The 12,510-nt window shown below is 46.3% G+C and overlaps 1 protein-coding gene across 1 annotated transcript in view; it reads left to right on the forward strand.

The window, feature by feature from the left end:
• Positions 1 to 1,854: 1,854 nt before the first annotated feature.
• LOC135879672 (cytochrome P450 4V2-like) overlaps positions 1,855 to 12,510 on the forward strand; it is a 36,281-nt gene continuing 25,625 nt past the window's right edge. Inside the window, exons 1-2 of the mRNA XM_065405722.1 lie at positions 1,855 to 2,065; positions 8,020 to 8,132. Coding sequence (XP_065261794.1) covers positions 1,855 to 2,065; positions 8,020 to 8,132 — 324 coding nt within the window. The remainder of the gene's footprint in view (positions 2,066 to 8,019; positions 8,133 to 12,510) is intronic.

The following is a 12,510-nucleotide window of genomic DNA, read 5'->3' on the forward strand; positions in this document are numbered from 1 at the left end:
TCGATGAAAACAGCATTTTTAGTGGCAATTACCTCCGCCAGGCGGGCAGGAGAAATAGCAGCTCTTATGGCAGACCCACCATATACGCTATTTTTCAAAGACAAGGTTACCCTCAGGTTACACCCCAATTTTCTTCCTAAGGTACACTCGTCATTCCACATTAATGAGCCGATACACTTACCAACCTTTTTCCCGAAGCCACATGCAAACTCATTCGAAGCCTCAATGCATACACTAGACGTACGTAGGGCCTTGTCCTTCTATTTGGATAGAACCAAACCTTTTAGAAATTCTTCCAGACTTTTTGTCTCCATCGCGGAGCGTTCCAAAGGTACGCCTATTTCTACCCAGAGACTTTCGAACTGGATTTCCCAGTGCATCCGGTTGTGCTATCAGATAAAGAAAGCTACACCTCCAGACGGCATCAGAACACACTCCACTAGATCTATGGCTGCCTCTGTAGCATTCTTACGCAAAGTTCCCCTGGCTGATATCTGTAAAGCAGCCACCTGGTCCTCTGAGCACACATTTGTTAAACACTATGCCCTTACTCAAGGCCCTCTATCTGATATACGTTTGGGCAGGGCTGTACTATCAACGGCGTTCCTATCAGATCCGAAGTCCCTACCTCCTTAAGATATATGGCTTTTAAGTCACCTGGAGTGGAGCACCCACAGGGACATCTCTCGAAGAAGAGGAGGTTACTCACCCTGTGCAGTAACTGACGTTCTTCGAGATGAGTGTCCCTGTGGGTGCTCCACTACCCACCCTCCTCCCCTCTACTTCGGAGTTGGGGTAGCCTCCGTTGTAGAGAAGGAACTGAGGAGATTGGCCACGCATGCGTACTATTATCCTAGACTCACAGCGGGGGGCAGCCTCTGCGCATGCGTGGCCAGTACGAGTACTGCTACGAAAAATCTCCGAGCGAAGGCGCAGGGACGCACCAACACCTGGAGTGGAGCACCCACAGGGACACTCATCTCGAAGAACGTCAGTTACTGCACAGGGTGAGTAACCTCCTCTTCTCAGTGTTGCCCACAAGGCTGGGAGTTGTGCCCTGAGCCCTGCAGTAGCTGAGTGAAAGATGGTTTGACCCCTCTAACTATGAGCAGCAGTAGTTAGGGTCACTGACAACTACAGGGAGACCTCACCTCACCCTCCAAGTTCAGATCCTAGGCTGCTTAGTCAAACTCTCCTGCAGATCCCAAGTTACACAATGAGGGCTTGTCTACACTACGGAGCTTTTAGCGACAAGTGTGACCGCTCTTTTGCAGTATTTTGTCGGCAATTTTGCCGACAAAATACTTCCAGCCCTGTGAGTGGCATAAGCTCTGTCAGCAGGAGAGCGCTCCTGCCGACAAAGCCCCGTTCACACTGCCACTTGCTTCGGCAAAACTTTTGTCTTTCGCGGGGGACTTTTTTAACTACCTGCAAAAGACAAAAGTTTGGTGACAACTGCACAGTGTAGACATACCCTGAGAAAAAGGGCAGCCACAGATCACAGCAGTGTTTCCTTCCCCAGGAGTGCTGGAGCAATTTGTACAGTGGAGGTGCTGAGAGCCATTGAACCAAACTGTTAACTCTATATGAAGGAAACCACTTCAAGCCATGGGATGCAGCATCTCTCCCAGCACCTACGCCTTCTGCTGCTCTGCTCCCTCCTCATGCAGCCTCTGGGGATCTCTCCTTCCCTCCCACTCCTTTGTTCCCAGGCCTCTCCCCCACCCCTGCACACCCCATCCCTGGGCTCCGCTTCCCTCGGCTGGAGCCGAGGCAGAGGCCGGGTTCTACGCTCGGTGCAGCACCCCGGGACTGCGGCTCAGTGCACGCCCAGTGGCCGGGCTCGGGGCAGCGATGGGCGCTCTGCAGCTGGCTCTGGAGGGGGACCGGCTGCTCTACTGGGGGGCCGGAGTCGTCACTCTGCTCTTCACGCTGCTGGCAGCCTTCACGTTCCGCCTGCTGCTAGATTACCTGGGGAAGTGGACGGCGCTGAAGCCGATTCCGGGGGTCAGCCCCTGTTACCCTCTGCTGGGAAATGCTCTGCTCTTCGAGCGCAAAGGGGAAGGTAACGGCCGCCCAGAGACGTAGCGGTAACTGCCTGCAAACGCCTCTCCCTCTTGGAGCTGCTGCCTGAAGCACCCTCTCTCCAGGGTGACTGCAATGCTCTGGGCATGAGTCCCAGCAGTAGGGTGTACAGCGGTATAGACATGTGTAACGTGCTCGGGAAGTGGCTGGGGATTTCCGAGGGTTGTATAAGTAGGAGCTTATTTGCAGCAGTGGAGCTGGACTGGCTCCATCACTAATTCTTGTAGAATAACAGAGTAGGAGTGAGCTGTTCTTATGTGAAAGACTTTTTTTCCAAGCTGAAAACAAAAACAAAACAGTTCAATACTCAGCATCCTGCTGCAGTTCTAGATCCAGGCAAAACAGCCAGGCAGTATTACCGAGACTCTACGTCAACCAACCAAAACCTCCCCCAGAAACCGCTGACATGGCTTTATGGTTCAGTGTGTGGTGGCAGTTTATCCCTATTTCTAAGGAGTTTATTGTTAGAATATGTAAATAAGCTCTTAACTGTGGACAAATTATTTGTTTTGATCTTTGCCTAGTTTTCCCTAATGTATTTGTTATTTTTTGTTTTGGGTGTTCAAGAAGACATAGAAGTTAGCCTTTTTCAGAGGCTACTTTTTCACACATTTATAGTTTAAATATATATAATGGCCCATATCATCAGTACAAATTAAGACATACAGGAGAGATGATTTGTCAAATGGGCAGTCAGGTCAGTAACACAATTATAGAATCATAGAATATTAGGGTTGGAAGGGACCTCAGGAGGTCATCTAGTCCAACCCCCTGCTCAAAGCAGGACCAATTCCCAACTAAATCATCCCAGCCAGGGCTTTGTCAAAATGAGTATCAGAAGGGTAGCCGTGTTAGGCTGTATCCACAAAAACACAAGGAGTCTGGTGACACCTTAAAGACTAACAGATTTATTTGGGCATAAGCTTTTGTGGGTAAAAAACCCCACTTCTTCAGATGCATGGAACCATGCATCTAATTAAAATGAGATAGACCTGAAACGTCTACTTTCTTGGTTTATATGCTTAAAAACAACTGCCAGGATACATGTCTTAGAATCTCTTGCGAAAACAAAGGAGTCATACTAAAATTGTTGGATAATTACCAATTTAATTGCTTCCCTCATAGGGATAAGAGTTGTTTGGAAACAAACAGATGCTGGGAATTGGCAATGGGATGGAACACTTGGGGCTTGTCTACACTGGCAATTAACAGTGCTGCAACTTTCTCGCTAACGGGTGTGAAAAAACACCCCCCTGAGCGCAACAAGTTGCAGCATTGTAAAGCACCAGTGTAAACAGTGCCCCAGTCCTGGGAGCCGTGCCCCTCATTGACGTGGTTTTTTAAGAGCACTGGGAGAGTTCTCTCCCAGCACTGCGCTGCGACCACACAAGGCACGTTAAAGCGTTGCCGCGGCAGCGCTTTAGCATTGCCAGTGTAGACTAGCCCTTGATGATTACCTGTTCTATTCATTCTCTCTGAAGCACTTGGCATTGGCCATTGTTGGAATTATTTACCCTGATTGTCACAAATACTCTGTGTCAGTTTGAGGGTAACTGCACCATTACTTCCCTCCTCCCCACTTGGTCACCCACTATGGTCTGGTCCACTTCAGGAGTTCCCAGTTTGGTCTCAGGTCTCCAGCCATCACCTGGCTCTGGGTAGGGTCCCTTGTCCCATTCCTTTCTGACTGGAGGTTTTAAAGCTATAAAGCTCCCTGTCTTACACTGATATCCTCAGCAAGCCAATGTGCATGAAGGCCTGTGCTTTGCTTTCTCTCCAAGGGCTATCAACAGTGTAAGGTAGGGAGCTGCCTGGTGCTCTGTGAAAATGTAAAGGACCTTGAATCTGGTTGGGGAAGAACAGTTGCTCACCTTGACTCAGTGTATGGGGATCAATACTCATTCCCCTCGCTGAGATAAGGTCAAATTTTAGGTCCTCATGCCTCAATCTCTGAGGAGGTGGCACAGAGAAAAGAATTTGGCTATGGGGGAGGTTTGAGGAATTTCCCTTGCCCACCTCCCCACCCCCCGCTGTTAAAAGAATGGTTAAGATTTGCTTTCCAGGGAGCCAGCCCTGCCTTCTTTCTCGCTTTTGTCCAAAGACTTACTTCCTGGAATATTCCAAAGGGGGGTGAAGAAACTTCACCCATCTTCAGGGCAGCCAGTATCTTGAGGTACAAAAGGACGCCACACACATTCCCTAGAAGTCGGATGGGAGGTGGGTGTGGGAGCACCAGGTATCAAGTTCACATCCAAAAACTTTGGTGTGACAAGGGTAAGAGAGGGTGATTGAGATCCCCTTACAGGCCTAAAGAGAGAAATTACACAGGAGGGTTGTCAAATTACTCTGTATGGATTTTTGAATGATGTGTGCTTGATTGTAAGAATGTTTATTATATGAATAGTTAAAATGTGAAATTATGAAAGGTAATGGAAGAAATTTCCCCACGAGTGCTCCTAGGACATTGGTCGGAAACCCTAGAGACACCCATTTATTTCTAGGGGAGACATGATAGATAATGTAACCACGTGTAGTATATTTGGGAGGATGAATTGTGTTCAGTGATGTATCACTGTGGGCCAGGAATTGTATGTATGATTGTATTCCACTCCACAGGGGAGGTTTACCATTGCTCCTTCAGGAACTAGAACAGAAGGAGGTGATTAAGGTGAAACACTGAGACTAAACAACTCTAAAGAGGTGCCACCCTCTGGAGTGTTTTTTATATACTGGTTCCAGTTGGGTTTTCCAGAGACTAGGGTACAAAGAAAAGTCTTTTGGTATAAAAGGATGAATTTGAACTGACAAAGGACCTTTTTTCTGATGGAGCAAACAGACTGGACCTTCTTTCCAAGGAGGGCCACCAACCCTTGCAGAAGGGTTGGAAAGACTTTGGCCTACTAGGGCCCCATAAGACTGATGGGTGACCTCTGGTAAGCTTCTGGCATGTGTATAGGAACTTCATTGTTTTTTATGTGTTCTCTATAATGCTTTTACATTCGGAATAAAGGTGCTTGCTTAGAAAGAGCTGTGTGGTAACTTCTAGCTGCTGGGAATACATTGTTCATAGCCCTTGGAGAAAAAGGCGCTGACTGTTAGGCAGGCTGGATTTCTTTGAACATCCACAGTGTGAGGCAGGGAACTGTGCAACCTTAAAGCCCCTGGTCAGAATGGAGTGGGCCACAGGTTCCTACCCAGAGACAGGTGACAGCAGAGGACCTGAGACCTGACTGGTCATGCCTGAAATGGACCACAAAGGGGGGGGGAATACAGATGCAGTTACCCTGAAACTGATACTTTGCACACTTTTTTGTACAGCCATTGCACTGTTAGGGAGCATACACCCTCATTAACAGGAGTCATAGGACCTCAATTTGCTGGCTACACCCAGTAACATCCCTCTTTGATCCTGTGCAATTCAAGGTTGTAATTTAGTCTTGGCAACTATTCGTTTACATTATGATAATATGAAAAGAGATTGTTTCTGATTTTATTTGACTGTGCTCCACCGAGTATATTTTATAGATTAGGGTAGGGCTTGAAAACACTCACCACCTACTAGCTCAAGGACTAAACCTACTCCGCAAGCTGCAGTACATTGGTACACTGAGTCACAAACCCGTCCTGCCGTCTCTCCTGATGACTCAGTATATCTCACTTCTTGGATCTGAAGACACTGATCTACTGCTGGCTGAACTCTGAGCCCCCAGCTAATGCTACCGTCACTGCACATAGCATGGCAATCTGTTAATATTGGGCCCCATGCCCAATCTATTAATGCTGGTCCCCATTCCTCAAATAAAACAATGCAGTCCTGCCATGACAAGCTGGTGCTGGACAACCCCCCTTCTAATAAATCATTGTTCGTTAGCCTCACAGTGACAGAAGGAGACCCTGGCGCATGCATATCTGCAAGTTTAAGCCCCTTTTCTGCCTTCTTCTCTTGTTGAGGTTCTGGCCGAACTTTTCCACGCATTTTTTTCATTTATTCACATCCTATTTTTGGCCCCCACAATATCCTGGGGTCTCCTCCTAGTCCCAACCAAAATGGCCATTTATCAGTTGAGGAGGAGGTTGAAATTGGAACGTTCTTTGTGATTGCGACTGTGGTGCCCATTTCTGATCACTTATTTGTTTACGTCTCTGGGCAGAGTTCCTCTGGGTGGTGTCCATTAGCTCCAATTTGTCCACATCTTCCCTGAAATGTGGTGCCCAGAACTGGACACAGTTCTCCAGTTAAGGCCTAATCAGCGTGGAGTAGAGCAGAATAATTATTTTGTCTTGCTTATAGCACTCTTGCTAGTGCAGCCCAGAATGATTGCTTTTTTTTTTTTTTGCAACAGTTTTACAGTGTGGACTCATATTTAGCTTGTGATCTACTATGACCCCTACATCCCTTTCCGCAGTACTCCTTCCTAGGCATTCCTTTCCCATTTTGTATGTGTGCAATTGATTGTTCCTTCCCAAGTGCTGCCATGTACATTGGTCAAACCGGACAGTCTCTAAGCAAAAGAATAAATGGATACAAATCAGACATCAAGAATTGTAACATTCAAAAACCAGTCGGAGAACACTTCAATCTCCCTGGACACTCAATAACAGACTTAAAAGTGGCAATTCTTCAACAAAAAAACTTCAAAAACAGACTTCAATGAGAAACTGCAGAACTGGAATTAATTTGCAAACTGGAAACCATCAAATTAGGCCTGAATAAAGACTGGGAGTAGATGGGTCACTACAAAAAGTAATTTTCTTCTGCTGATACTCACATCTTCTTGTCAACTCTTGGAAATGGGTGACGTCCACCTTGATTGCATTGGCCTCGTTAGCACTACAAAAGTAATTTCCCCTCTCTTGATATTCACCCCTTCTTGTCAACTGTTGAGAATAGGCCACTTCCACCTTAATTTAATTGGCCTCGTTAGCACTGACCCTCAACTTGGTAAGACAACTCACATCTTTTCATGTGCTGTAATATATATACTGCTTCTGTATGTTTCACTCCATGCATCTGATGAAGTTTTTTATCCCACGAAAGCTTATGCCCAAATAAATTTGTTAGTCTCTAAGGTGCCACATGGACTCCTTGTTGTTTTTGCTGATACAGAGGCCTGGTCTACACTGGGGAGGGGGTGTCGATGTAAGATACGCAACTTCAGCTATGGGAATACCGTAGCTGAAGTCGACATATCTTATTCCGACTTACCTCCCGTCCTCACGGCGCAGGATCGACGGCTGCAGCTCCCCCGTCGACTCCGCTACCGCCGCTCGTTCTGGTGGAGTTCCGGAGTCGACGGGGAGCGCGTTCGGGGATCGATATATCGCGTCTTAACGAGACGCAATATATCAATTCCCGATAAATCGATCACTACCCGCTGATACGGCGGGTAGTCTGGACGTACCCAGACTAACACAGCTACCACTCTGAAACTTATAACCTTCTTATCTTTTAGGTGTCTGCAAATTGGGGGAGGGATAGCTCAGTGGTTTGAGCATTGGCCTGCTAAACCCAGGATTATGAGTTAAATTCTTGAGGGGGCCATTTAGGGATCTGGGGCAAAAATCTGTCTGGGGATTGGTCCCCCTTTGAGCAGGGGGTTGGACTAGATGACCTCCTGAGGTCCCTTCCAACCCTGATATTCTATGATTGCTTAATTATTTGCTCCATTATCTTTCTGGATACTGAAAAGGATATATCCTTTCTGTTTAGATTGCAAGCAGGGGAGTGGCTCTTCCTTTGTGTCTGTAGAGTGCTTTTCAGATTAAGTCCATGATTTCTGTTGGGACTCCTAAATGCTACTGTAATCAAAATAATAAATAAGTGCAAACAAACCAGCTTTGTTACAGTAGCAAATGTAATACTACAGTGAATTTATAATCAGTTAATCACAGAAGTTCTGGTTTTGGCCCATTCAAACAGATTTTCTCTTCCAGATTTCTTTAAACAAATGATGCAATACTATGAAGATTTCAGGAATCAACCACTGTTAAAACTTTGGTTAGGACCATTGCCTTTTCTGTTTTTATATCACCCAGATACTGTCGAGGTGAGTATTCCTGTCTCATTTTTAATAAATCTGTTTGTACAAGTCATGCAATTGTAGCACAAAACATGTCAGAAATTCCCTCTGTGTAATTTATCAATCAGGAGTGTCAAAATATTTGAACTGATGTAATTTCAAGGTTCAAAGGCAACAATTTGTGAACCGGTGCTAATACATTTTCAATATAAAGAGCAAATTGCCAAGGAAAATTCCAGTATAAAAATTTAAGAAATATATTTAATGTTTTTGCCATGAGTGGGTCTCTTTCCCCTTTATTTCTATGTGTACTGTATGTGCCGCTGACTGAAGCTTATGTACATGTCAGTGGAAGACAGGACCCCTAAAATGTAAACTGCAATACTGAGATAATCTTGTTTCACTTTTTTTTGTTTTGTTTCCTCTTTGCTTGAGTGAGCAAATATGAGCACATTCAGGGATTTAACTAATCATTATAGTTATTCCCGAATTTAAAATTTTAAGTTGCTTTATCTCCAGAATTTACAGAAAAGATTGCAAATAGCTGGCCATGCAGCACTGACACCAGTCTTAAAAACTTCTTGATGGGTCTAGAGTCTAGGCTTCATGCTGGTCCCCCCCAGCTCCCCTTTACACAGGGGCATTATAACTCTAGGTGTAACCCACACACCTCTTGGGTGTGGTGTTCTGTCCCATTTAGTGGCACTGAGACCACTTAGAGAGAGATATTAATAAGTCTGCTCTACAGCCTTAGCTAAGAGCCATATGGCTTTTAGCTCATGCAGCAGAGGCTCATGCACCAAACTCCAGAGGTCCCAGATACGATCCCGCCCACCAACGACCGGGGTCTGTCCGTGTTACGTAGGCAGGTAGTGGAGCACAGGGACTGCATGCCAGATGCTCCTCCTAGGAGTATGTTGCGTGAGCTAAAGGGATGACACAAATCACTCCCTGTCAGTGCAACTGAGACACAATACTCCTGGTGTTCTCACTGCAGGAGTGTCAGTACCATCCCCTTTACTATGGCAGCATGCAAATAGTGCAGTCTAGCCCTGAATGGTTTGTAGTTTGCTTGGAGATAAATGCAAAATTTCTTCTTCTATGTCTTTACATTGATTAAAAATACTTCTGTGATTCTGTGATTTAGTTGGGGATTGATCCTGCTTTGAGCAGGGGGTTGGACTGAGGTCCCTTCCAACCCTGATATTCTATTATTCTTGACTAAGTGAGAGGAAATATTTATCCAGGTTTTGGACTGTGGAAAACCTTGAACTTCACTTTGCATTATCAACATAACAGGTTCTGAATGCAGAACTGTGTTAAGGATCCACTAGTTTTCAAATGTCAGTGTTGTGCTATCATCTTTGATGTACAGTTGTTCTTATTAGCAAGTGATATATGGGTGAGATATATTTTATTTTATTTATTTAATAAAGTGCATACAAAGAAATCTCTCTACAGGACTTGAGTATGGACAGTCTATCTCAGCAATTCTCAACAGGGGGTCCGCGAACCCTTTCAAGGGGGCTGTGGGGTCCTGCGACTAAAACCGAGAGTCCAAGCCCCAGCACGCCCCACAGGGCTGAAGCCAGGACCCACAGGGTTGAAGCCCCAATCCCCGGTACCCTCCGCGGGGCTGAAGCCAGGATCAGTGGGGCTAAATCCCAGAGCCCTGCCCCACGGTGCTCCCCATGGGGCAGAAGCCCTGAGCCCCTGGGCAGAGTTGGGAGGCACAGGGGTGTTGCTCCTCCCCCCCAAACTACACTGCAAGAGCAGCGCAGTCCCAGAGCAGCTTCACACACCCCCTCCACCTCCTTCTCTCCTCATCCCCTGGCCAGGTCAGAGGTGGGAAGCCAGAGCCGGGCAGTGCGGGACACCTGCTGCTGTGGCTGGTGCCATGGAGCAGGCAGCCATGGCATTCCCTCGTCTCCTGCTGGTGCAGGGGGTTGAAGCTGCTCCTCTGCTCCCAGCCCGCTTTGCTCACGCAGCCAGTAAGAGTCACCCGGGTTGGGGGACCCAGCTACATGGCTGGCAGAGCCCTCGGGGAACAGAGAAGCTCCAGGGGAGCCCTCCCAGCACACAACCCCTAGCTACCCCCCTGCCTGCACCTGAGCTACTCCTCTGCCTGCACACAGCCCTTAGGTATCCCTTTCCCTGCACCCTGAGCTGTTTTCGAACACCTTTGAGTTATAATTTTTGGTTGCACCCCTCCTGTGATGGGGTGGATCACAGAAACCCCTTTGGGAACTGCCAACTGATGTGCCAAGACTACTTCTGCCCCTGCTTTCCCTGCCAGCTTGGGACTCCAGCACCCTGCCTTGTTGAGCCAGCCACACCAGTCTGCTCCAACACAGACCCAGGGTCTGAACCACATGCTCCAAAGCTGCAGACTTAACTGAAAGCCAATTAAGAAGTGTTCCTGTCTTTAACACTCAGATGCCCAACTCCCAATGAGGTCCAAACCCCCAAATAAATCTGTTTTACCCTGTATAAAGCTTGTACAGGATAAACTCATAAATTGTTTGCCCTCTATAACACTGATAAAGAGGTATGCACAGCTGTTTGCCCCCCCCCCAGGTATTAATACATACTCTGGCTTAATTAATAAGTAAAAAGTGATTTTATTAAATACAGAAAGTAGGATTTAAGTGGTTAACCTCACCCTTAGAGGAATTCCAGTAAGCTTCTTTTTACAGACTAGTCTCCTTCTAGTCTGGGTCCAGCAATCACTCACACCCCCTGTAGTTACTGTCCTTTGTTCCAGTTTCTTTCAGGTATCCTTGGGGGTGGAGAGGCTATCTTTTTAGCCAGCTGAAGACAAAATGGAGGGGTCTCCCACAGGGCTTAAATAGACTTTCTCTTGTGGGTGGAGACCCCCTCCTCTCTCCTATGCAAACTCCAGCTACAAGATGGAGTTTTGGAGTCACATGGGCAAGTCACATGTCCATGCATGACTCAGAACTTACATGCGCTTTTTACAGATCCAGACTAGGGAATAGCTTGCAGCGCTACGAGGGAGCGTGCAGCGCTGCAGGCGCTGATTACACTGGCGCTTTACAGCGCTGCACTCGCAGCGCTCAGGGGGGGTGTTTTTTCACACCCCTGAGCACAGCAAGTGCAGCGCTGTGAATTGCCAGTGTAGCCAAGGCCTAACACGGCTACCCCTCTGATACTTCAGAACTTACAGGTAGCAGCCATGGCTCACATGCTAGCTTGAACGTCCTCATGTAGACTTCTTATGTGGATTGGAGCCTTCCAAGATCCATTGTCCATTAATTGGTTCTTGATTGGGCACTTAACTTGCACATTCCTTTCTCAAGAAGCTGACCAAATGCTTTACTAAGGCTACTTAAAAATCAAGCAAGTACACACCCAATATTCATAACTTTGAATACAAAAATGACACATGCATACAAATAGGATGAATATATTCAGTAGATCATAACCTTTACATAGATATGTTACATGGCATATGTAGCATAAAACATATTCCAGTTATGTCATATATATATTCACAAGCATATTTCCATAAAGCCTTATGGGGGGGCACCGTCACACCCCCATTCCCGCACAACCCAGACAGGCTAGGTGGCCTGCTGAGATGAGTCGAGGTGGACGTGGCGCTCCCTCCATGGACCCCGCCATGCAGAGCTGGCTCAAGCCCCGCTGGCCCCTGCCCACCCAAAATAGAAGTCAAACTACTCTTATGCCTGACCACCCACCCCGGCCCAGAGCCCCAAGTCCCCCACTTCCCCGCTGGACCCTGGAGTTTTTATAGCATGTTGTGGGGGGGGGTGGGGGCTCAGAAAGAAAAAGATTGAGAACCCCTGGTCTATCTCATGGAAATAATGTAATTTACACATCAATCAAATTAAAACTGAAAAAAACGTGTTTAATTAAAACAATAGGCATTATTTTGTAAAGGAGGGTGTGTAATTAAACCAGCCTTAAGGGAGCTCTCTTGTTCAGGTATCTCTTCTGTCACTATCAGGACACTTGTTTATGTATTTCAGTGTATAAAATGTACCCACTACCATCAGCCTCTAGGTATGTATGCAATTCAGTCTCCAAGCATACATACCAAAATTTCAAGCTAATACAAAGCTACCCATAGGATCCCATTCTGCCCTGTGCCATGGACAGGAGTAAAACTGCCTCTAGAGCCACTCTTGCAATTTTGCAGTTACATTAATGACAATCCAGCCAAAAAATGGGGCTAACATTTCATTCCTCTGACCTTTTAACTGCTATTACAATATATGTTCATGTCCAATTTTCTTTATTTTGTACTATAATAATCATTTCAAAATGAAAATCTGAAATATTACACTCCAAATGTCAAAACAGGACGTTTTGACATTGTCAGAACTTGTTTAATACATTTTCCCCTCCAGAATAATATTTC

The sequence above is a fragment of the Emys orbicularis genome, chromosome 5 (genome assembly GCF_028017835.1).
Source record: "Emys orbicularis isolate rEmyOrb1 chromosome 5, rEmyOrb1.hap1, whole genome shotgun sequence".
Lineage (NCBI taxonomy): Eukaryota > Metazoa > Chordata > Testudines > Emydidae > Emys > Emys orbicularis.